Source organism: Phragmites australis, chromosome 13 (genome assembly GCF_958298935.1).
Source record: "Phragmites australis chromosome 13, lpPhrAust1.1, whole genome shotgun sequence".
Taxonomy (NCBI): Eukaryota; Viridiplantae; Streptophyta; class Magnoliopsida; order Poales; family Poaceae; genus Phragmites; species Phragmites australis.
Window position 1 is genome coordinate 9,861,577 of NC_084933.1, and position 26,629 is coordinate 9,888,205.

Below are 26,629 nucleotides of genomic sequence, written 5' to 3' on the forward strand. Positions count from 1 at the left end.
CATATTCTTGTATTTTTCCTATTCTTGCATTTTTACAGTCCTACATTCCAAAGGAGCTCTTGGTGTGCCCGTTTCTTGTGTCTCTCTAAGTCCTACTCTTTCGCCCTGCCCTCCTCCCACCATCTAGATCAGCTCTCTCACACCGCCCTCCATCGCTAACCCACTCGTGCTTTGCCTCCCCCACCATATGCACCTCCAATCGTCGGTCCTCCGCCTCCACGACTGGTGGGCACCTCGTCATCTTGCTTCGCACTGCACGTCGCTCTGTCATGCTGACATGTCGCCCAAGCCTTCCTTCTTAAGCGCAACCCTTACCCAACTTCGGAACCTAAAACCTAAACATCACCGTTAACAATGGACATGGCAGCAACATCGACTCAAATGTTTCACGTATGGTCTAATTTATACATATTGATACATTGACCCTAAACATCACCGTTAATAGTGAAACACATTAAAAAATATTTGAACAAATTTATCTTTAAAAATATATTCATAAAGTATGGTCTAATTTATACATATTGGCGTAACAAGTCAAGAAGAGTGAGCAACCCTAGTGTAGAGTCAAAGTGACGCAGGAAAGTTAGATTCACTTTAGCATGCTCCAAAGTGAAAGAAGGTCCACAATCAACTAGAAAATTTCTCCTCTCTCTGTCCTCATTTTGTGTTGCTACTGTGAAGTTGTCCGCCTCATCATCTTTCCTCAATTCCCTAACCCTCCCAAACAAATGCAGCTATGACTCCCACCAAATTGGGTTTTGAGATGATTATATCGGATTGTTGATGCACAAGCCAATACGGATTTGGTAGTATACACTGTTTTGAGAATTAGGGGAGAATGTGAGAATCCAAGTTGTTGATGTGGAGGACTGAGGCGGAGATTGGATAACCTGATTCGTGAGCTCTTGAACCACTACAACTAGCAACTCGGAAGAAGATTGCTAAACCAAAGGTGATGATGAAACACAAGCCATCCATGAATTTGCAATTGAAAGGAACACCACGATAGGCTGAAAGTTGGGAATTGTTGGTAACCGGTGTGAATTCCAAATAAATTGAAATTTTGTGGGTAATGGAGATGAAAATTGAGGCCAAATTGGAGGGTAGGAAAATTATAGAAAAATGGGATGGGGGAAACCATGGTGCTACTGGTTCTTTGGTTTTCGAGGATCTGAACTTGAGTTTGAAGAGTTCAGTAAATTTGTGAAAACTTAGTGCGGTTGAGTTCTCCATGGTTGGAGCCAAATTATTGGGGTGGAAAATGTGTAAATGAAATTTTCATGAACTTCTTATACGTAGAGGAGCAAGAAAAGGAAGCAACGGTTGAGGCAACGACCACATGGCAATGGCCATGTGTAGAAATTCAAAACGGATATTTTATTCAGCTTAGTTCAAACCATGTTAGGAGTGCGATTTTGGGTTTTGACACACAAAGTTGACTTCTTTGATGTGTATGCTTGTTTGCTGCTGGCTAGGTTCCCTTTGGCTCAAACTAGAGAGGCTCTATTATCGTGAAGAAAAACAAAAAGAGGAAGTCAAAAGATATTTGAACATGTAGTTGCTACCAGTTTGAATTAAAAACAAAGCGGTAGGGAGCCAAAGGAGGCCTTAAATGAATTTGAATTCCTTTAACTTGAATACGACAAATTTTCTCCAAAATCCTCCTTTTCCCAGCAACAAAAGATGAACAAAAACTAGCTTTAGCTTGTCCAAATCCTCAGCAGAGATGTTAACCCCCTGTTTGGATAGGCTTAAAAATGGCTTTATACTAAAAAACGCCAGAAGCTATCCAAGCGGATGCCTTTTGGCCTCGGCTTTTGGTAGATTTTGACTAACTGAGGAAGCGCATGTGCCTGAAATGAACTAAAAGCTGAGAAGTAGGCTGATATGAGTTTTTCTGGCTTTTGGTATGCTGAGAAGTTAAAAGTTTATTGTGAATTTCAACAACCAAAATTCAACAGCCACAACCATTTTCTCAGCTAGCAAAAGCTCTGAAGCCGCAGCCTATCCAATTGGGCCTAAACCCTATCTGTTGGATGGAGCACTCCAATGCCATGGTGCGGCCGCCGCCTTGCTGCAGCGTCGCCCGCTCCTCCTCTCCCTCAAGCCGACCTGCCTCCTGTCCTCCCTCAAGTTCACCTCGCTCGCCCTCCGCCACCTGTGCGCCCTTCGCTCCACTGGCCCCTTGCCCTCTGACGCCAAGGACACCAGTGATCAAGACGTCAGAGACGACACCTCCGTGCCCTTTAGGAAGAGCCGCAATGAGCTGAATATTAGGACCTCAACCTGCAGCTTCCTTTAGATATCTTCTATTTCATCAGATAACTTCTACCTACGGCAGAGCCAAGGAGTGAAGCCTGCAGCTAGGAATAAACGCGGTCGACTTCACTCCATTCCATGAGAAACATTCTTCTGTAATCCAATTGTCAACAATGTTTAGCTAAATGGGTAGTTTAATTACTGTTAACCACGGTCTATTTTCGCTAAAGACAACTGGTAACTATAACTACTTGAGTTACTACATGGTTTCACCTGAGTGTTATAATAGGTGGCCGGTATTGGAAGAAGACATGGCGATCATTTCTGTTGTTCTACCGTAGTCATTATTAGGGTTCTAGAACTCCATTTCCTCCTCTCCCTCTTAGATCCAGCTATATGTTTTATCGATTTCTAATAGTTGTAATCGATCCTTCCAGGAATCTGAACAGCAGGTTCTTGGCAAGGGTATCAGAGCTCACATCTTTCCTTGGACAATCGGAGATCGGACTCGTACAAGTGTGGGTTGGAGCAGCTGCTCGCAGTTTGCCTCGTAAAATCCCTGAACCATCAACGGGTTGCAAATCTGGTGATGGGTGAAACTGAGTTGTGGCTGGTAAAGGTTGGTGGTTCATCCACTTGTAAAATCCCCTCACCAATCTCAATTCCGTGGTGACGGTAGATCTTATTCCCGAGGCTTATAGTGAGGAGTCAATCTGAATTGACCTGCGGAATCAAGTGTATGGTAAGAACGAGAGGACAAAAATCAGTAGTAGAGATGGGGTCAGGAGGTGAAGAAAGGTGGAAGCAGGAGATCTTGTAGATCAAAGGTGATTTGGGGAAGCTGATGAACCTGAAGGAGGAGATGTCTGAGATCAAGAGGTTGCTTGTGTCACTCACCAAAGAGAAGGTTGGAGAAGAACACGCCTGGGGAAATCCCATGGGAACTTCTAAAGAACAGGTAAATTCGGTGCCTCCCGTTATACCTGTCCTACCTGTGATGGATCGTGTGGATGCTGTAGTGAGTGCCGGTGCCATGAATTAGAGATAGAATCACTATCAACACCATCAGTTGATAGACCCAGTTGCTTTTCCTATATCCTCCAGCTATGTTAGAACTTCTCATATATTAGAACAACCTACAAATCATAGATTCAATTACAGTAATGTGAATCACAATGGGTTCAATCCTTATAGAATTGGGGAACATCCTGGTAACATGATGGGAAATGCAGGATCACATAGATTCCTTCCTGGGGTACATGTGAGGGATAATAGTAGAGAAGGGTTTATCCATCAAGATAGGAATGTGCAACCATATGCAAAAGCTTGTTTTAAGGGACCAAGACTTGAATTGCCTCTTTTCAGTGGAGACTCACCTTTGAACTAGATTAGGCTTTGCAAAAGGTTCTTTGAAGTGTCAGGCACAACACCAGACCAGTGGGTTAATTTGGCCACATCTCATTTCATGGGGAGAGCAAATAATTGGTTTAATGGATTGGACTATCCCTGGCAACAACTCAACTGGCAGCAAATAGGAATAATGATGATGGATAGATTCTCAGAACTGGGTGTGCATGAAGTAATTTCTAAGTTTCGGACCTTACAACAGACAAGCTATGTAGCCACCTATATTGACAAGTTTGAGGAGTGTGTAGCCTTACTTAAAAAGGATCATCCATATTTACAAGAATCATTAGTTTTGAGCCGTTTCATTGGGGGTTTGAAGGGTAGTATCAAGCATCAGGTCACTTGTCATTAGCCTAGAAGTTTGATTGAGGCATATTGGTATGCCAAGCATATGGAACAATCAGTCACATTTAGAAGGACTTTGATGACTCTAAGAAGCAATGCCACATCAGGGGGTAATACTTCCAATGGAGGGTCAAGTGATAATGGAAGGAGAACTAACAAGGAAGAGGAAAAAAATGTTGGTTTTGCCAAGAACCTTGGACACCTCAAAATAATTGCAGAATGAGAAAAAGGATATTGGCTTTGGCAATGGAAGAAGGAAATGAAGATATGATCACAGAACGTTTGATGAGCATATCACTGGATGAGAAGGAAGTTTTTATAGAATCACCAGACACAGAAGCACCCTCTGAAGCTGAATGCCCGACTATAGCAGATAGCCCAGCTAGGTCACAATTGACTGAGGAAGGAGGTCAGCTGATGCAAATATCCATTCATGCAGTGAATGGCACCACTGGGCCACTAACTTTTTCCTTGCTACTGAACATCAATGGGAGAAAGGTAGTTGCCCTAGTAGATAGTGGGAGCACAAATACCTTCATAGACTATGAATTTGATATCAAGGGAGGATTCAAATTGGGGTACACACACACTAAGGGCTTGTTTGGATGCCAGGGAGCAAAAACCACATGGAATTAAACCCCAAAGGGGATTTTGCTTGTGCCAATGACACCCCCCTCCCAGCAAGGGATAAAAACCCCGCTTGGGAAAAGTTCCTAGTCATTGTTTGGGAGACACATGGATAAAAATCCCGGCCAATCAAAAAAATTCAAAAAAAATCAGAAAAAAACAAAGATTTCCATGACACATGGGTCCCTTCCACGCTTTCTGAGCTGCATTCCATCAAAAGGAAATGCGCTATAAGCACAAATATAGCATCTCGCAAGTCAATTATGCTAGATAGGGTCACTAAAATCAAACAAGATGAAACAAGCAATCAGAAAATGAAACAAGCAATCACAAATGAGCTCAAGTCAATTATGCTAGATAGGGTCACCAAAATCACAAGATGACAAGGTTCAGACTGATGGAACAAGCAATCCATATCCCTAACTTAACCCTCCCATTAGAACAAAGTCCCCTCTCATCAGAGTGCTACACTGACAAGGTTCTCTTCTCACAATACTAGTATCCAGATACAAAACAGAATGATGAAGCAATGGTGGTATCCGTAGATTTTCCATAGGTGTTATTATGATCCTTCCTCGCATTACGAAAATCTTCTATAGGTGTGGCAGGAAGAAGCTTAACCCTGGGCAGTAGATTGACAAGTCATTAGAAAATACAGCAAAATAAGATATGATCTAACTATATCTTTGCAAATTAATGAATGATGGCACAAAAAAAAATTGCAGCAAAATTGTTGTTAAGCTACAGTACCAGGCAAACAAAAAAAAAAACAATAGCATTGATGTTTAGTTCCGGTATCAGGCAAACAAAAAAATGCAAAGTGCATACCTTGGGAGCAATTTCACCTTTAACCCACAGTAGACGAACTCTTGGGTTCTTGAAATTGATGAATTTATCTATTCAGCTCATACTTGAAGATACTTGTTGCCATTGCCTTTTCCTCATCTGAAAGTTCTTCAATTGATTCTAGAAGAGCAAGACAGTTCTTGATGGAATAGTCATCTTTCGGCTTTGTTGTTTCATTAAGTTCATCCATAAATTTTTTAGTTTGCTTCTTCCTAAAGTTGACATAGTCTTGTAGAACACCGGCAACTTGACTTTGCTTTCTCTTTTTTCCATGGTCATCTCCTTTCTGTCCAGAACAAGATGAAGTGGTATTTTCTACTTCATCATCCATGGTATCACTTGATGCCCTTTGCACATCCAGATTTGCAAAGAAAGGGTTCAAGCTAACATTAGGATCATCTAGGTTGACATGTTCTGTTGGTGGCGGTGGCTGCTGCTCAGTTGGCTTAGTTGATGTGAAATTTAGATCACTTGTAGCAATGCTCCCTATTACATAGTGGATAAATGCACCTAAGTTAACTGAGATACAACATTAGAGAACATTACTTATATGCCACTAAATAACAGTCAATATTAGATAAATCTGTATGCATACATGATGTCTTAGACATGGTAGAAACTAAAAGGTAGAAACAATATCCCTTGATACACATGTCTCACTATACAGGCAAATCCTATGTATTGTATCTTTTTCATTGCTCTTTTCATTCAACACAATGATTACCCAGACTTGTATTTGTCAAGCTTTCCGATTATAAGGTGAAACAATCATGTCGCCTTGTAAGCACTTTTAGTACTGTCGTTTTCGTTCCAGTCACAATACACATCTGTTGCAGCTATTTTCAGAATAGCACTGAAAGGATCTCAGCCATTGCAGACTTTGTTTTACTTCATTACTTTACATTTTCAGACATGCATGTACAAACAATTTCCAAACTCAACCAAATTAACGACAAAACAATCCAATTTAAGGGGATTCTTGATTGAATGGCAAACCCCGATGGGCAAATATGCTACAAGGATGCCAGTACAGTGTTTTGAGGCACGGTTGGAGTCGGCCAAGGCAGTTACTTAACAAATACTAGTACTCCTGCTGGTCTTGGGCCTTGGCTGGCAGGTCAAGTCTAGGGAATAAAAACTATTTTTGGTTGGTATGATCGACTTTCTCCTGTAATGTAATTTTAATTCTCTGATGACATTAGATTATGGGTTTGATTAGTATTGTTTAGATATGAATGAATGATCTTGTTATTTTCTTACTCTGACAGACAGACATATATATGCTTCTTTTGTTTCTGAAGAAACTGTTTACTATCATTTGACAGATATGCCTGTGCAGAAAGGAATAAAAAAACCGTGTTCACATGTACCACTAGCATGAGCTGGTGACTACAAGAATTCAAAGTAACATCATTTTCCCTTTTCACCTTTTAGTTTTATACTATACATATGCATCATAATTTGATTTCTTTTCTATCCATCTATTTTCCTTGGAAATCCTACTAGAGTGCTCGTTTTGTGTTGCCCAGTGAACAACTACTCTCCTCAAACTTGATGTAGAAACAAGAAACAGAGAAAAGGCAGCTTTCATACAAAGGGAAGGGAATGTACTTCAGTACAAAGCAAAAAACACAGACCAACAGAGAGGATAAATTACCTTCATACAATTGTGTCAAGCTTTCATACAAAGGGAAGGGTTTTGTATGAAATTTCCTCACCTTTGGAAAGTCCTATTGAATGCAAAAAGAAAATTGTTAGTAAGATCAAATCAAACCAGCAATAATACTATTAACAGAGGCAAAGGGGACGGTCTTATAACAATAAGTTTATCCCAGATGTATGGTTCAGCATTGATCATGCACATAGAAGCATTCCAACTTGTACCACTTTGCTTCCGCGCATCACGAATTACCTTGTAGCTGCCTTTGAGTTCCTTCTCCTTTTCTTGTATCTGGCTTTTTGTAAACCCAGCTGATGGAAACTTTTCGTTGAACTTCTTGACAATGCTTCTCCAACCTTCTGTTACCCAGCCATTTTGGCCCCTGAACTTTTCATGATTGTGCTAATGGAGTAGATCAGCAAGTCCTTTCTCATAAGTGAAGTTCCAGGAAGCTCTTGACCCTTCTTTAGACATAGCTATACTTAAGAAAAACATTAAAATGAACTAATTGTATAAGAATGAAGCATGTACCAAAACTAGAAATACATAACTAATACAACTTCTACAGCAGTGCATGAAAGTAATTATTAGATAAAAGCAGTAAATTACATCCATTAGCTTTAATTAATACAACTTCTACAGCAAGCAAGTTTCTTATGCATACTAATATTGCTTGTCATGCCCGGTTTTGATTGTATTGGTCCCACATCTGCATAGCAATTTGATCTCGAAGAACAGTCCCATCATCAATTTGTAAGCTCATTGACTCCACATCATTTTGATAGTTGTCATCTCCCTCTGGCAGATCAACATAATCAATTTGTGGGATATAAGTAGGTTGGTGATCCAACCAATCCTCATCTCCATTTAGGCCTCTAATTATGTTATGAAATACCGCTGCTGCAGCTGGAATCTTTAGCTGAGATTCTATGGGATGATGTGTACCCACTTTCAGAATTTGAAACCGCTTCTTTAGAACCCCAATAGCCCTCTCAATATGGTTTCTGAGAATTGCATGGCGGTGGTTGAATAGCTCCTTGTGATCTGCATATTCCCTTCTTTGGGATGAGCGCCGCCTTCTAAACTCACTGAGGTGGTACTGAACTCCACGATAAGGCACGAGGAATGATGGTGTGTTTGCATACCCACCATCTACAAGATAGAATTTGCCCTCTGGCACGTGAAACCCCATGGTAATAGCTGACCTAAGGACTCCAGCATCTGATGCAGACCCTTCCCACCCGCATGAGATAAATGTGAAGTTTAAATTGAAGTCGCACACTACCATCACATTCTGCGATAGTGTGCCTTTCCTATTCCTATACGAGGGGGGGGGGGCTTTATCTTCTGCAATAGTGATTGGGACATGGGTGCCGTTGATGGCACCAATGCAATTCTGCATAAACAATACAAACTTAAGACAAAAAAAAGGTTGGGGAAATTGATGGATCTAAGGTATATGGCTCACCTTAAAGAATGGCCAAAATCGAGGGTCCAATACAATCTTGGGGTGAGTTTGGTTGGAACTAGGAAGCTTCAGGAATTTGTGGGTGAGAGTAGGAATTATATCAAAAAATACCTTTATGTGCCTGTGGATCATTTCACCACTATGTTGAAATGCCTTTTGCATCCTTTCATTGCTAGCATTGTGCGAGATCATGAACATAAACATTCTCAGTTGCTCCTCAACTCTAACACCACGTGTGTCACGAAGTAGACCCTCCCGCCTAAGATAATTTGATGTAGCCTTAAATATCTCCGGCTCCATGCGGAACTCTGACCTACACCAACTCTCATGCTCCTTAAGAATTTCTTTCATCTTTTTAGCACCAGTATATTGTGAAGTATGTACTGGCCTTTTTTCATCATTTAGACCTTGAAGTATGGCAGGAACAATTACAAAAAATAGTTCATCATCCTCTTCTTCCATCTGCATGAATTTCCCAATTCTCTCCTTCCTATATTCCATAATCTCATTCCTAGAGCCCATTATCTAGCAGATAGGATAAGACTTAGATATATTATCAATGATTTGTTGGTCCAGATAAGACTTAGATAATAAAATGATATTTACATGAAACTGCGTGTAAAATGACATGAAACTGCATGTAAAATGACAAGAAACTACGTGTAAAGACCAGCGAACTTAGCATATAATCTTGAAAAGTAGATTTTTTATAGAAGAACTAGAGTGCTACTTGCTTCACAGTCGACAGTGAGGTAAGAAAATGCTGGCATAACCATACTGCAACCTAAAACAGGCCAAGCATCCTAGAAGCCAGAGCTTTGTGGAAAGGAGACCAGAAATTTAACAGTGCCGTCAACAATTCAGCATAAGCAACCAAAGGAATAAGAACAATGCATATGTAATTATCTGCAGAGTAAGGCCAGTTCTACAGCATGTAAATCTGAAATATCACTTCACTTGCAATCTACAACAGCTTTAAGTTTATATATCAATCAGGGAAGTAATGAATGACAATTACATCCGGTTGTAAAAAAAAATGGTTAGATTTGATATATACTACTCTCCACCTATATGAGTAGTATATGGCACTCTAACTGTGAATTGGACTAATAATGAAGATCATAACTGTGAATTGGACTAATAATGAAGATCATAACTGTGAATTGGACTAATAATGAAGATCATAACTGTGAATTGGACTAATAATGAAGGTCATAACTGTGAATTGGACTAATAATCATCCTGTTTTTCAAATGACCATATTTTTCAAACTTTGAAATTGGGTCAAATTAGTGGTAAATACCTCCATAATGGGACTAAGCTTATTCTCCAAAATATTTTGTCACCAACCCCAACCAGCTTCACTGCAAGCTACATCCAGGCTACAATATTATATGCTAAGTTCGCTGCAGACATGCCTATGAAGAACTCCAGACACTGCAGGAGATTATCTAAAAAAATGCTACGCCTAGGGCAAAAGAAGACCACGAACAAACAAAATCTTGGGGTGGTGGATGGATTCGGAGGAATCGAAATGGAAACGAGAGAACCAGTGCAAAGGGGCGCTCACCTTGGCTCTCACCCATGAGGTCGACGTGGAGGCGAGGTCGGCGTGGGGAGGTCCGGTGCAGAGGAGACCTTGGGGGCAGTCCGGTTCGTCACCGGCGTGGGGATGCACGGCGTGGGAGGTCCGGCGGAGTGGAGATCTTGGGGACCGTCCGGTTCGCCGTCGGCGTGGGGAGGTGAGGGGCGTCTGCGGCGGAGGGGAGGGGGGGACTCGGGTGCGCCGGTAGTGGAGGACACGGCCACCGTCGCCCGAAACCCTAGCACCTGGTGGTCCTCGAGTCAAGCGAGCAGAGGGGCGACGGGGAGAGGAAGTCATGAGTCGAGAGAAGTATTTTTCTCTCCCCGTGGATCGATGTGGATTGGGCTGGAATGGCCCGTGGAAATTTTGGCCTGCTCGACATCCAAAAGGCCTCCAAGGTTTGACAGGGGACTAAAATCACGGGCCAAATTGCCCCCAGGGATTGGACCGGGATCCCGACGGGGTTTGGGGCACCCAAAGGAGCCCTAAAAAGGTAGCAGTGGCCGGTGGGGGAGAACTGTTCACTAATGTTAGAGTAGAGAGTGTAACCTACAAAATCCAAGACAATCAGTTCAAGGAATCTTTTCAATTGTTGAAACTCAAAAGCTATGATGTGATATTAGGGGCTGATTGGATATATGGATTTAGCCCTATAGGACTGGATTTACAAAGAGGGCTCTTACCATCAACAAGGGATGAAGGTCTGTCCATTTAAAGGATCATACAAATCCTAGACATAAGTATATGATAAATGCTCATAATCTGCAGAAGATGCTGAGAAAAGGAGTCTTGGGGTGTATGATACAAATAGAGTTGATAAAAGAGAAAGAGGAGGACAAACCAGTCCAATTACCCATTGAAATTGAAGGATTACTGAAGGAATATGCTAACTTTTATGAACCCCAAAGGGCTTCCTCCTAAGAGGGATTGTGATCACAAAAGACCTTTTGAAACCCGGGGCTGAGCCCCCAAACTTGAGACCCTATAGAGTTCCACACCATCAGAAGAATGCCATGGAGGAAATCATAGCTAAGATGATCAAAGCAGGAGAGATTAGACCAAGAACCAGCCCATACTCATATCCTATAGTGATGGCAAGAAAGAAGGATGGATCTTGGAGGTTGTGCACTGATTATAGGGAGTTGAACTCTCAAACTATCAAGAACAAGTTTCCTATGCCCCTCATAGAGGATGCTATGGATGAGTTACATGGAGCTAGCATTTTCTCAAAAATTGATCTAAGATCAAGTTATAATCAAGATCAAAATTGATCTAAGATCAGCTTTTAGAACTCATTTGGGGCATTATGAGTATACTTGAAAGTGCATCTAGGCCCTCTAAGTGGGTTTTAGCTTATTGATGACAAAACGATTAATGATCTAATATGTTTATCTAAGTCATGAACAGGTCTTAAGTCTAATTTGAGAAGACATATGACGTTTGACGCCCTTCAAAAAGAAAGGAGAAGCAACTAGGAGTACTCAATAGGATTTAAATTTCTCTATTCTTTGAAATTGAGTCTAGGATAGCCGCTCTATTAAGAGGGTTGCATTTGATTACTTGTTTAGTATCTCAATGCTCAAGATATCCTTTAGAACCAATAAATTGAGAGACACACTCACCCACGGACACTGGGATGTTAGTCAGAAGTTCACTGAGTCCGGAGTCTCCGGTGTTCACCGGATACTCCGGTACTCAGTATTTAGTCCGGAGTCTCCGAGTCAGACTCCGGCAAAGGGTGCTCGGTTCTGTTTTATTTTTAATTGTCCGGAGTCTCCGGTGTTCACCTGATACTCCGGTAGTTGGTGAGTTTTAAGGCCAGAGTCTCCAAGGGAGACTCCGCCAGAAGTCGATCGGTTAGGCATTTATTTTTTGTTGAAAAAAACCAGAGTCTCTGGTGTTCACCGGATACTCCGGTAGGAGAAAATGTTTTTACCGGAGTCTCCGAGGGAGACTCTGGCAAGGGTGGCTCGGTTAATATTTATTCTTTTGATAAAAGGATCAGAGTCTTCGGTGTTCACCGGATACTCCGTTACCTGGAGAAGCCGGAGGGTCCGGCAAGTCTCCGGACTTAGTCTGAGTGATAGCCCTATCAGGATCGGAGACTCCGGTATTCACCGGAGACTCTGGTAACTTAACAGAATTGTAACGGCTAGTTCTAACACGTTCTGTGACCGTTCTGACGCCGTTTTTAGAATTGAGACCGGATACTTCGGTGTTCACCGGATACTCCCAGTGAGGTATGATAAAACAGTAACAGCTAGTTTTTGAGAGAGGGCTATATATACTTCCACACCCTATGACATTAAAGGCTTGCTGTTGCTGCTAAACTCTACACTCATAGAGCATTCCAAGAGTATTCAAAATCCCTCCAACCACCTCTAGAGCTAAGTTTTGCAAAAATTTAGTGTGTTTGTGGAGTGAGATTAAGGCACTTGAGCATTGAGTTCTTCATCAAGCATTCGTTGTGATCTTTTCTCTTGAAGCTTTGTGCTTCTAGATGGCAAGGCTTCGCCTGTAGAGCACCCAACCTTTGTGGAGTGCCAAGGGAAGTTTGTAATCGACTTCAAATTGAGTAAGGAAATTCTAGCTTGATCTTTGTGGTCGCTAGAAGAGGATAGGATTGGAAAAGACCCGGCTCTTTGTGAGCTCCTCAACGGAGACGTAGACACTTCTTTGTGAGGTGGTCGAACTCTGGGATAATCCCTTGTGTTCTTATTTGTGCAATTTACTTAATCGTGTGGATTTGAGAATTTACATATAAATTGTCTTAGTGATCATCTTACTAGTATTTATTGTTGTTTAAGATTTATGATATCTAGTAGACTTAGTATCACCTTTAGATTCTAGCTGCTCGCTCTAATTCATAGTTATTCTTGATATCCTGTATAGACCGGAGACTCCGGACTGACCGGAGTATCTGACCTTCACCGGAGTATCCGATAACTTTTAATCCGCTAATTAATTTTAATTTTCAAAAAAGCCTATTCACCCTGCCTCTAGGCACTTTCAATACTGTCATGCCATTTGGGCTGACTAATGCTCTTGCCACTTTTCAGAGTCTTATGAATTCCATTTTTGCTGAGTATCTGAGAAAATTTGTACTAGTGTTCTTTGATGACATTCTAATATACAGCAAAAACTTGGGAGAACATCAAGGGCATCTCAGGAGTGTTTTGGAGGTTCTAAAACGGCATAAGCTATATGCTAAAGCTAGTAAGTGCATTTTTGCCATAGATAGAGTGGAGTACCTGAGGCATATTATAATTGGAAAAGGTGTGTTAACTGATCTAAACAAAATACAAGACATACTCAATTGGCCACAACCAGGCACAGTGACCAAACTAAGAGGGTTCCTCGGGCTCACTGGGTATTACAGAAGGTTTGTAGAGGGCTATGGCAATATTTGCAGGCCTCTTTTTGACTTGCTGAAAAAGGGCTCTTTTGAATGGGAGGAGAAGCGTACACAAGCCTTTGAACAACTGAAGAGAGTCATGACCACCTTCCCAGTTTTAGCACTTCCAAACTTTTCCAAGCCATTCATATAGGAGACAGATGCTAGTGGATCAAGATTGGAAGGAGTACTAATGCAAGACGGACAACCAATAGCTTATTTTAGTAAGACTCTGGGTCCTCAAGCATCTGCCAAATTCATATATGAGAAGGAGGCAATGGCTATTTTGGAGTGTCTTAGGAAGTGGAAACACTATTTATTGGGGAGCACTGTGATAGTTAGGACAGATCAAGAAAGTCTTAAGTACATTACAATTCAAAGATTAACTGAAGGGATACAACATAAGCTACTGCTTAAGTTGATAGAATATGATTATAAAGTAGAGTACATGAAGGGAAAGGAGAATAGGGCTACTGATGCTATATCAAGAAAAGGGGAAAACATTAGTTTTGTGATTGAGTGCCAAGCTATTACTATTGTCCTGTCAGAATGGGTGGAAGGCATCAAGGAAAGCTATTTGGAGGATGAGACATGTCAACAATCCTAACAATGTTGCAACATCAAGACTTTCCACTAGAAGGATACTCATCAGTAGCAGGCTTGATCAGGTATAAGGGTAGGCTATATGCGGGTTCCAGTAGTAACACAAGGCAGATCTTGCAGAAATCCTTCCATGCATCAGCTTTTGGGGGACACTCAGGAAGGAGAACTACATACCATAGACTGAAGAAACTATTCTATTGGCCCAAGTTGAAAGAAGCTGTGAAGAAATTGGTCTCTGAATGTCCTATTTGTCAGATTAACAGATTTGAAAACATTCATATCCCAGGTTTACTGAACCCATTGGAAATTCCTCAAGTGGCCTGGACACATATATCTATGGACTTTATAGAAGGATTACCAAAATCAAAGGGGAAGGATATTATTTTAGTGGTGGTTGACAGACTCACAAAATATGCTCACCTTTTGACACTCTCTCATCCATATACAATGCAACAAGTGGTTCAAATCTTTATGGATAATATCTTCGAGTTGCATGGGATGCCTATTGCTATAATTACTGATAGGGATCGAATTTTCACTAGTAAGTTGTTCCAGGAGGTATTCAAAGCTCTCAAAGTCTCTCTTCGGTTCAGTACACCCTACCATCCATAGAGTGACGGTCAGACCAAGAGAGTAAATCAATGCCTTGAGGCATACCTGAGGAGTATGGTATTTTAGGAACCAAGAGAATGGACTCCTTGGTTGACAATGGCTGAGTGGTGGTATAACCCCAGTTTTCACACTTCCTTGCAGATCACACCCTTTCAACCTTATATGGTTACCATCCACCACAAATTGGTGAACTGTCAATTCCATGCAACATTTTTTAGGAGGCAAAGATAACCATAGAGGAGTAGGAGAGAATGCTGCAACAAGTGAGAGCAAATCTGACCAAAGCACAAGAAAGAATGAAGCTTTATGCTGGCAACAAGAGGACCGAGAGAACATTAGAAGTTGGAGACATGGTATACTTAAAAAGGCAGCCTTATCGTCAAAATGCTTTTGGGCTAAGAGGGTCTCTGAAATTGAGAGCTAAGTTCTATGGTCCTTTCATGGTTACTGAGAGAATCGGACAAGTGGCATATAGACTACAGTTACCTGATCAAGCTGGGATTCACCCTGTTTTTCACATAAGTCAACTTAAAAGACACCTTGGTAAGCAAGCTGTACCCCTACCAGGATTGCCTATGGTGACACCAGAAGGAAAAAATAAAACTGAACCAAGAGCAATACTAGAGGTGAATCATACCAATGAATGGTGAGGTAGTAGCTCAGTGGCTAGTGCACTGGGAAGGTATGACTCAAGTTGAAGCAACCTGGGAGGATGCCAAATTCATCCAGGCATCATTTCCTAGCTTCAATCCTTGAGGACAAGGATTCTGTCAAGCTGGGGGAACTGTTAGGACCTCAACCTGCAGCTTCCTTTAGATATCTTCTATTTCGTCAGATAACTTCTAGCTAAGGCGGAGCCAAGGAGTGAAGTCGGCAGCTGGGAATAAACACGGTCGACTTCGCTCCATTCGATGAGAAACATTCTTCTGTAATCCAACAGCTAGCAATCTTTAGCTGAGCCAGTAGTTTAACTATTGTTAACCATCGTCTATTTTCACTAAAGACAGCTGGTAATTGTAACTACTTGAGTTACTACATGGTTTCACCTGAGTGTTACAACAGGTGGCCGGTAATGGAAGAAGACATGGTGATCATTTCTGTTGTTCTACCGTAGTCGTTCTTAGGGTTCTAGAACTCCATTTCTTCCTCTCCCTCTTAGATCCAGCTATATGTTTTATTGATTTCTAATAGTTGTATTCAGTAATCAATCTTTCCAGGAATCTGAATAGCAGGTTCTTAACACTGAAGTGGAAGGCCCGACGTGCCATGCAGTGGGGCATGGACCTCACCAGGTTTCCCCCGCCCCAGATCAAGCGCATCCTCAGGGCCGTGTCACTAGAGTGGGAGATCTTCGACGCGCTCATGCTCGTGAAGGTAGCTGCATCCGTTGTTCTTGTAGGGAGCTTGCGGTATTTGATCATGGAATTGTGAGGTTCATGCTTGCTTCTTGGATTGTAGAGATTTGGGCCGGATGTGCGAGAAGGAAGGAGGAGGCAGTTCAATTATATCGATCTGTCTATTTCTCCGATTCTATCTTTACAACCGTACATTTTCTTATGGCCCATTGTTGCGTTATTCAAACGAATGACATATTTGAGTGATTCGGTCAAGTTGCGATTCTGTAACGTTTGTTTAAATTGCGTAAGGTTGCAACCTGTGGGCGAAGGCCAACTCTGGGATATTTCAGTTTGTACCCCTAAACAATAAAAGTTGCAATCTTAAGAGTTAAGATGGCGATATGGATGCAGTTCATCGCTTCTGAGTTGCAAAGAACTATTGGCTAATATTCAGTTCATCTACTAAATTTTTTCCCTGAATTTGCTTTACAATTTAACTTCTTCTTTGTACCGCTTGATTTTGTATTCATTGTATTCACTTTAGTTTCTTAAAATTGCTGAATGATTTCTTGGCTGCTGCGCAAACTCATATTTTGATTGCCATGTCCAAGTGCACAACCAGCAAAGAGTGCAGCCTGAACTTAATCGAACATTACTGCATGGCATAACTACATAAAACCCTTATTTTGATTTCCACACGAAATTAAATGATTGCGTTACTATGTTAGTTGACTTTAAAGAGAAAAACGAAGCATGCTACACCATTTCTAGATTGGCAGCAATTTTATGGCTGATTGGCTGTAATTTTGTGTCAAATTCGAAAAATTACTCTGTTGTACCAGTTTCAGGTAGTTTCACTCAGTTCTGATGTATATATTAGGAATGGCAGTGCATATATAGCTTTCAGTAAATATGGTGGCTGATAAACATATGGCCCACTTCCCACAGGTTCAGTTTGCAATACAATGCCGAAACCACCATCAACCATTTACTTGATCCCCCTTCTAACCATTACATTATTGTTTTTAGTAAAGAAGTTAATTATTTCATCATTTTTACTTAAAGTAGCTGAGTCTGACTTTTCTTTTCTTAGCTAGCTTTGTGCCACCTTACACAGTGGTCGGTGTGCATAAAACCTTTGGGCACTATATTAAAAACACAGGGAGTATTCTAAACCACTATATATTCAGATATGAATGCTAAATGAACACGTTAAAGATGGACATTGTCGGTGTATTCGGAACCAGGGGTCCCTGAGTCCCGAGACCGGGCCGGCCATCCGCCACATGTCACCATCCCGCAAGGTCCACCCTGCAAGATAAGAAGAAGCTAAGTCCCGGGAGAAGGTGCTCGGGGCCGCCGCCTCTGGTTCCCGAGCACCCCAGTTCCCCGATGATCCGCAGAGCCCAAATACCGGGAAGGAAGTGCTCGGAAGGGTTCTCACTTACCCCCGAGTACTGTAGTCCCCCGATGATCCAAAACACCGCTCGGGAGAGAGTGCTCGGGGCTGCACGTGGCAGCCCTCGAGGACTCGGTTCCCCGAAGGTCTCACCCAAGTGCTCGGGAGAGAGTGCTCGGGGCTGCACGTGGCAGCCCCCGAGGACTCGGTTCCCCGAAGGTCTCACCCAAGTGCTCGGGAGAGAGTGCTCGGGGCTGCACGTGGCAGCCCCCGAGGACTCGGTTCCCCGAAGGTCTCACCCAAGTGCTCGGGAGAGAGTGCTCGGGGCTGCACATGGCAGCCCCCGAGGACTCGGTTCCCCGAAGGTCTCACCGGAGTGCTCGGGAGAGAGTGCTCGGGGCTGCACGTGGCAGCCCCCGAGGACTCGGTTCCCCGAAGGTTCGCGCAAGATCGTCTGACGACCCAAGGGGTCCCATCGTCGAGGTGTCAGCCAGTCAAGGGCCCAATGCCGCATTTAATAGGCACGCACGGCCTGACATCCTGACATCCTGACATTCTCAGCAGCCCACGCCCTAGTGTCAGACCCTGCCATGCACTGGCGAGGGGGCGTGGATCCATTTAATGCACGGGTCCCGTCCCGTTTCATCCGGGTGCCTCGGGATAACGTTGCCAGAATCGAAGCGCTCCGCCTGCCACCCTGCCCTGGCAGAAGAACAAGACAGGGTGGGCGCACCGGGCACCTCTGAGGCTGCCCGGTAGGCCCCCTTAATGGCGCCGGTGGACATCCACAGTGGCGGGTGGTCGGATGCGCGCCGTATTTTTCCACCGCCCCTGTCACTTCGCCAAGACGGAATGATGACGCCTTTCTCCATGGCGCCTTGGTATTCGCGCCCCCTCTTTCCCATTCTGGATAAGTCGAGGTCGGCGCGCCTATAAAAGGAAAGGATGGAGAACTCAAGGAAAAAAAGAGGCTCTCTGGAGACAGACCGAAGAACAAGGTAAACAAGGCAAAAAAGCCCGACAACGCCCACGCTCGAACCAGCTCAAGCCGAGCTAGAACACGAGAGCCTCAAGCTCTCTGTAAACGGCTCTCCCCTGTAACCAGATACATCCTTGAAGAATTCCCTTCAAGGATAAATATAGCACTCACACAGGAGTAGGGTGTTACGCCTCCGTGCGCCCCGAACCTGTCTAAACCCCGGTGCACCAATCTTTCTCGCACTAGGACGATCATCTCCCACCAGCCACTGCATTTATTTCCGTTCCCGCTTATTTCCCAAACAAGCTTGTCCAGGATCATCCCCCGGCCGAATCTCTAAAAAGGGGTCTCTCGGGATCCCTGCGATAGGAGTTCATCCTCCGACAGACATATATGGTGAAAACGGCCTAAACTTTGTAAATGTCTGTCAGGTGTGGAAGTATTTAAAAGTTCTCAAAGAATTATGACCACATAGGAGAGGGTTTTCTCTTGACCTATGCAAAGTTTCAAGACAACTCAATTTCATTGAAAGATATGAAATGTCAAATACTTAGTGAACAATTATTTTGCATTCATCACTAAGCATTTGCATTTTTATAACTCACAAATGTAATTGAGTTTGATCTAGAAACTTTGCATGGATATATAACATGCTCTCACCTATACTCAGTCTTTTTTGTTGATAGTTTTATAACTTTGGCGTTTCATTCTACTCCCTCTGATTATAAATACTTGATGTTTTAGACATGACACGGTCTCTAACATGTAGTTTTGACCACTATTTTATATTAGAACATATTTATGGAATCCTAAAATTTTATGATATTATAAAAATACTATTCAAGACTAATCTATACACATAATTTTCATGTTTCCAAACCAAATATTTTAAAAGCTATTTTTGATCGGAGGGAGTTACAGAATATGCAATAGTTAGGGAATTCTCACCAATGCCCCCGCTAAGTTACTACTGTAATACAGACTACAGGGCAACTGTTCGATATACACGTGCAAAATTTTAGTATGAAAAATTCAGCACATTTCCAATTTTGAGGAATAATACTTTGCATCCAACAGTACACATGCTGTTAGCAGTCCGTTAGCTTCTGTAACCTGTTTTGCTCTAACATTCGTGAGCACTGTTGTCACAGTCCGTTAGCTTCTGTGTTTTCAGACAAATATAATGCAAGAAGCTTGAACTTATTGGGTTGGTGTCATGGGTCAAGATAGTCCATGGCCCAATAAGACTGGTCCGTCTAAAATTCCACTTATAAATACTGCTTACACATATGAACAATACCATGTGTACTGTAGCATCAGTCGGTTTCACATCGTTCCTCGATCATTAAGTAGATTATGATTTTTTTTTTGAGCTTTCTAAATTATAATAGATTACTTAGAGATGAAGTTGGTCTCTTTATATAGAGAGACAAATTATTAAGAAATAAGTCTATTTTACTATCACGTTTATCCGGATAACTCTTAAACTTTTAAACCGTATATTGTACTCTCTCAAACTATCGATACCGTCTATTTTACCCCTCAGAGTGATTTTTCTCGGTGGTTTTGATGACGTGGTGATGGTTTCGTCAGTGGTAGTCCTAGTCAGCATGCTGACACCAGCGTTACGTAGTAATTCGATTTTTCTTTAGAAAAATAATTCATGAAAATAGATTATTCCGAAAATAGGTTTTATGTTTAAAAAAATCCAAAAAAATATTTAATATGTTTTTAGCTCTGTTTTTATTTCTGTAAATAATATTTAATTTTTTCTAGTGTAAAAAATTATTCCAAAAATGTTAGAATAAATGTTTTAATTTGGAAAATAGTTTAAAAAAATATTAATTATGATAAAGTTTAAAGATATTTTATTTGATAAAATAAATGCTTTTAATATGTTTTATTGCATATACAATTAGTTTTAATTCTAGAAAAATTAGGTTTAAATTCAGAAAAAAAGTTTTTATCGTTTTTAGTCGTAGTTTCACGTCGTTTCTAGCTAAAATTCGTTTATTCGTACTTTTGTGCATATTTTGGGCATATTTGAGCACATTTAGCACATTTTTGGTACATTTTGGGCACATTTAAGCACATTTTGGGCACATTAACCATATTTTGGTCCCATTTGGACACATTTTGATCATATTTGGCCATATTTGGGTTATATTTAGACACATTTCGGTCATATTTGGCACATTTTTAGCGCATTTAGATATATTTTGGTCATATTTTGACCATACTTGGGCACATTTGGCCATATTTTGGACATATTTAAGCACATTTGGGTATATTTTGGCATATTTGGGTATTTTTTGTCCAAATGTGCCCAAAATATACCCAAAATATGCTCAAAATGTGCCAAAATGTGCCCAAATATGGCTAAAATGTGTCTAAATGTGGCCAAATATGCCTAAAAAGTGCCAAAATGTGTCCAAAATATATCCAAATTTAGCAAAAATTATCAAAAATGTGCTCAAAATTGTTTAAAATGGGCCCAAATGTGTCCAAAATATATCCAAATGTGACCAAAATGTGACTAAAATATGACCAAATGTGCTCAAAATGTGCTCAAATGTGCCCAAAATGTGTTCAAAAAGTACGGCTAAACTAATTTTAAATGGCTAGAAATGACACGAAAACTACGACTAAAAATGACGAAACTATTTTTCTGAAATTAAACCTATTTTTTGTAGAATTAAAACTAATTTCATATACAACATAACATATTAAAAGCATTTATTTTATCAAAGAAAATATTTTAAAACTTTATCAGAATTAATCTATTTTTCAAAACTATTTTCCAAATTAAAACATTTATTCTAACATTTTTGGAATAATTTTTACACTAGAAAAACATTAAATAATATTTACAAAAATAAAAATAGAGCTAAAAATATATTAAAAAATTTATCTAAATTATTTTATTTTTTGAATTTTTTCTAAACATAAAACCTATTTTTCAGAATAATCTATTTTATGAATTATTTTTCTAAAGAAAAATCGAATTACTGCGCAACACTCATGTCATCACGCTGACTGGGCATGCTGACTAGGACTGCCACGTGGCGAAACTGGCACCACATCATCAAAACCACCGAGAAAACCACTTCGAGGGGGGGGGGTAAAATGGACAGTATTGATAGTTTGGGGGAGTAAAATGGACGGTTTAAAAGTTCAGGGGTTATCCGGACAAACGTGATAGTTCGAGGGAGTAAAATAGATTTATTCCAATTATCAATAAAGAGATAAGCCAGAATTAGAAGAAAAATCTTTCTTCTTGCGTCCAGGCGTTTGGCGCCTGGCCAACCCTCGTCCTCTCTCTCTCATGTCACCGCCTCCCTGCGCCCAAATCCTAGCCACCGCCCACTATAGCCATCAGTGAACTCTATGGTCGCCATCCCCCTCCTCTCCTCCCTCCAAATAATCAACCACCACTACATCTGGTATCAGAGACCACTCTAAAGTCATGGATTTCATCGGATGGATCGATCTTGCAGTCAACTCAAGATCTACATACACAGATGTGATCGTGAAGGACTGCATCAACCTCAACAACGACAAACGTGGTACTGTTCATTGTGTGAACAATACCCTTACCGTTGTTCCGCCTGTGAACAGTACCCATGGCGCTCCGATTTCCTCCAATCTTCATGCTCCACTTGGATCTGATCCTGCACCCTCATGGCGGATATTTGCAGGCAACTTGAGGAATTTCACCGTGAATGCCGACAATGTGTCGATGAGTCGTTCGCCATCTTTGTCACTCCATGGAATTCAAAGGAGATGCTTGATATTTTGTACCCCTACCACGACGACCACAAGCCTCGTATGCCTATACCAACAATGATGATCTACTTCACCGCCGACAACCATCATCCTACTAGATGCCATCCTCCCGTCATCAGCAGCTTCATTGGAGGTCATGAACAAAGCTTCTCGATGACCACTGGCAGGTGAACACTTCTACAACATCACCTACACGTCAAACATCGGTATTCCCTCTACACCGGTCTTCCACCTTATCTCGACGCCAGGCGGTGCTGCCCATGTCTCCCTAGGTGTAACCGATGACGAGTCCTCTGCCAGCATCGACGGTGTCCTCCACGACATCGTCTCCAACACGCACGGCGCCATCTCATCTGCTTCTCCAAAATCTACGGAGGGTATGACCGGAGCCTTCCTTTTCGCAGAACCTGTTATTATGACAGTTGTGAGGAACATTGACGTCCTAAGAGGGGGGAGAGAGGGTGAAGGACACTTAGAAACTAATGGCTCCAAAAACTTCACAAGATAAACTTATCTCAATTTCTATCTAAATGTGCTCTAGGTTTATCAAGTGTGTCTACTCTACCGCTCAATAGGATTTGCAACTGACTCTATCAAGGTAAATTGCAAGTATGTAAATGCGAAAATACAAATAAGGTAAAGAGATAAACTCGGCACAAAAGATTTTTATCTCGTGGTATCGATGGCATGAATGCCACCCCTAGTCCATGTTGGAGCTCCAAAAAGGATATGCTCCCGGTCTCCAAGTCTCTTCCGATCATGGCTCTTAAGCTACCAGTCACCAAGATATGGTCTCAAGCACGATGAGCCACCAAGCCAATAAGGCAAAGTCTCACCACTAGTCTCTCTTTTGGTCACTTGCCACCGTGATTACTTTAGAGCTTGAGCCACCAAGGCAAGGGCCTTCACATCCTCGTACACGTGTCCTGCCGCCACTTCACACCAAGTCAGAGGGTCAACAAGCTTGAGCCACCAAGGCCTAAGATACCGGAGAGTCACAAAGACTCCAAGGCACCGACGTACCACTCGGTACAAGCTAGGATCACTCCTTGATCTCTTCTTGAAGCTGCAGTACCTAGCTACAACTCACTCTAGGCTTATAAGCACTAAACACTCTCTAATCTTGTGCTTAATTATAATGGATAATCACTTTAAACACTTTGGTGGCTTGGATGTCTTCTCAAGTGTGTATGGCTTCCTCTAGACTCCAGCAGCATGTCACACCTTTAAATGACTGAATGGAGGGGTATTTATAGCCTCAAACTTGCCAACTAGCCGTTTTTCCAATAGCTTAGAAAACCTATTAACACCGGATGATCTAGTAAGAACAGTAGTACTAACACCGGATTATCCGATGAGTACAACCTCAAAAACTAGCGATTGGAAGTCCGCTCAATGCCTCTATGAACACCGGACACTCCGGTGTGCCTTCAAATCCATCATCGGACCTTCTGGTGAGTTATCTTGAGCCAGACCACGCTACTTCTTCTCTGCAAGAAATGCTCCGTTGTCTTGATCTTCAGAGCACCGGACCTTCTGGTGGGTTGTTCTTCATTCTTCAACACTTGCAGTAGCCTCTCCAAGAAATACTCTGTGCTATAATACGTTGTGCACAAACCAAGCACCGAACCATCCGGTTGGTTGATCTTCAGTCTGCTGCACTTGGATTCTTCTCTGCAGGAAATACTTTGATGTTACCCAGTGCAGATCATCGGACTATCCGATGAGGTCCTCAGCCTTCTCCCCTTTTTTCAGAAATACTTTAGTGAGTTCAACACACAGGGCACTAGACCTTCCGGTGAAATCATTCATCTTCACTTTGCCTCTAGACAAAATCCTCCGGTGAGTTCATGTCCTTTTCATCGGACTATTCGGTGAGGCTATCAGCCTTTGGACACAATGCTCCGAGGATTGCAAACTCCTCTACACTAGACCTTCTAGTGGGATAAATTTTCCTGGGACTTTTCTAATTCAATCAAACTTTGTCTCGACTGTGGTGGTTTTTTTATGTATTGCATACATGAGACCTACTAACATATATTCTTGATAAACATGTTAGTCCCAATGACTATATTGTTATTAATCACTAAAATCACAATCATGATATAATAGGGGTATTTTCGCTACAAGAGCCCCTAGTGTTCAAGAGAAACACACGGAGGATGTACCGTGTGTACTGTAGCAGCAGACGGGTCCACGCCGTTTCTTGGACGTTAAGTAGATTAGGGCTTTTCAGAAATTTCCAAATTATAATAGATTACTTAGGGATTAAGTTAGCCTCTCTATATAAAGAGAGGCAAATCATAAATAAAGAGATAAGCAAGAATTAGAAGGGAAACCCTTCTTTTTTATGTCTAGGCGCCTGACGCCTGATCGACCCTCACCCTCTTTCTCACGCTGTTGCCTCCCTGCGCCTAAACCCAAGCCACCAGCGAACTCCATGGTCACCATCCCCCTCCTCTCCTCCCTCCAAATAATAAACCACCACTTCGGTTGGATTAAAGTATGGTGGTATGGGTATATAGTGTATATCTCAAGCTGTTTAAATTAGGGCTTTACATGAGCATTATGGCAAGTAGTGTCCTCAAGATTTTAGCAAACAAATCAGTTGGTGGAGATCGGTATGACCTTAAGTTTTTCAAGCTTGTTGATGGTTATATGGTTTTTGTATTTATAATTCTACATTTGTTATGTATAACTATAATTGACCTAGTATGTGTTGTTCCATGGACATAAAAGTACTTAAGAAGTAAACCTTTTAGAAAAGGAGAACCAGTAAATAATTATCAAGGGTAATGTTATATTTTGTCATATATTGGCTATTCATTTTATGTTAATATGTGATCAATTTCGACCGGTAAGACTTTTGCGCAATGCACAACCGGGGATACTCTTATACAGGCTTCCAAGGATGGTGATAATAGCAAGTTACATGCCTTATTGAGTGAAGACACATTGCTAGTGGAAGATGGGGAGGACCTACCTAATGGAGAGGAGGTAGCTTATATGGTTAACATAACTAGACTTCAACCTAGCAAACACTGAACTAACCGTTCAGCATTTGAATAGGACGATGAAGAGTATACTAATACTACAGATAGATGGTTTAACTGCCTCCTTTGCAAAGACATTTCAGTTACTAATGAAGTTTATGCGGTCCATAATGTTGAATTTGATCGCCAGGTATTATCTAGGTTTACATTTAATTTTTCATTTGGCAATTTGACTAGAACGTTTGTTCATTCATTGACTTGACAGAGAAATGATTAATAATGGATTAGATAAGATAATAAGGACCTGTTTGTCACAACATTGAATTCTTCTATAAGCAACATAAAATGGTTTCTTGGCTATAGTTTAATTGGTCTAGTACCCTTCTTTCTTTCTTTCACAACATTGTCTTGTAAGCTGTTGAAAAGCTTTGCTGGAAGTAATGACTTGGAGCCCCAAGGCAGGGCAGCTATAGTTTAATAGTCATGTCCATTTAAACTGAAGTTATAAAACCTTTTCTGAACATGATTTCTAGTTGTTTCTAGCACAACTTGTTTTGGATTTTTAAATAATATTAAATAAGGGAAAATTGCAAAAATAATATCCATTTTTAAAACATTGCAGAAGTAGTACCCTGTTGGCATTTCGCTTATCGATAGGGTACCTATCAGTAGACGAGATGCCGATAGGCCCCTTGTCGCCATTTCTCTTGCCGATTGTTAACTCTATTAGTATAGTCTCGTGCCAACTAGACTAGTCGGTAATGCGGATGCCGATATGACCCCTTACTAGTGATGACAAGAATCCTATTGACAGCCCATATGTCGATAGGGATCCTATCGGCAGCCCATATGCCGACATGATTGCTGTTGGCGTGTGGCTCGTCGATAATGCACTGAATTTTGGTTTTCGTAGAAATTAAATATTTTTGTGGAGAAATTTTTTGAAGAGAGAAACGATTGTCGCATGCACAAACATACAAAGAGTAGGGTACAAATAACATCAATACAAAGGAGTAGAAGTTCTAAACAGAATCATCAACCGTAGTGATGCAATTAACATAAATATAGTACAACAAGTACTATACAGAGTACTCAAATGTAGCAATACAAATAACATAAAATAGGTAGATCAAGGGCCACATCCTCCTTTTGCCCTCTTGTTGGGCCCTCTTGTACCACAACAACGGATCTGGTCCGTCGGATAGGACAAGGTGTTGGGTGGAGTCCTATGGCGAGGCGTAGCCGTCGGAGTGGATGCATCAACTTGTGTATGTTACGTAGGTTATGGGGCCTTAGGCAACTGAAAGAAGCCCTGGGTGATGGGAGGCT

The 26,629-nt window shown here is 41.5% G+C and overlaps 1 protein-coding gene and 2 pseudogenes across 1 annotated transcript; 1 reads left to right on the plus strand and 2 right to left on the minus strand.

The window, feature by feature from the left end:
- The first annotated feature begins 1,072 nt into the window (after positions 1–1,072).
- Positions 1,073–25,577, plus strand: LOC133889404 (uncharacterized; annotated as a pseudogene).
- LOC133888290 (uncharacterized) lies at positions 5,820–7,618 on the minus strand (annotated as a pseudogene).
- LOC133888291 (uncharacterized) lies at positions 7,821–9,636 on the minus strand. The gene is made up of 2 exons (XM_062328478.1): positions 8,613–9,636; positions 7,821–8,540 (listed from the first exon to the last, which is right to left on the minus strand). Exons 1-2 carry the CDS (start codon positions 9,132–9,134, stop codon positions 7,821–7,823), a joined length of 1,242 nt encoding a protein of 413 aa, XP_062184462.1. The 5' UTR covers positions 9,135–9,636.
- Positions 25,578–26,629: the final 1,052 nt, after the last annotated feature.

Excerpts from the sequence above, each read along its gene's own strand:
- LOC133888291 (XM_062328478.1), bottom strand. The coding sequence starts at position 9,134 with ATGGGCTCTAGGAATGAGATTATGGAATATAGGAAGGAGAGAATTGGG. Across the intron at positions 8,541-8,612 it reads GATTTTGGCCATTCTTTAAG|AATTGCATTGGTGCCATCAA; the intron begins GTGAGCCATATA and ends TTGTTTATGCAG.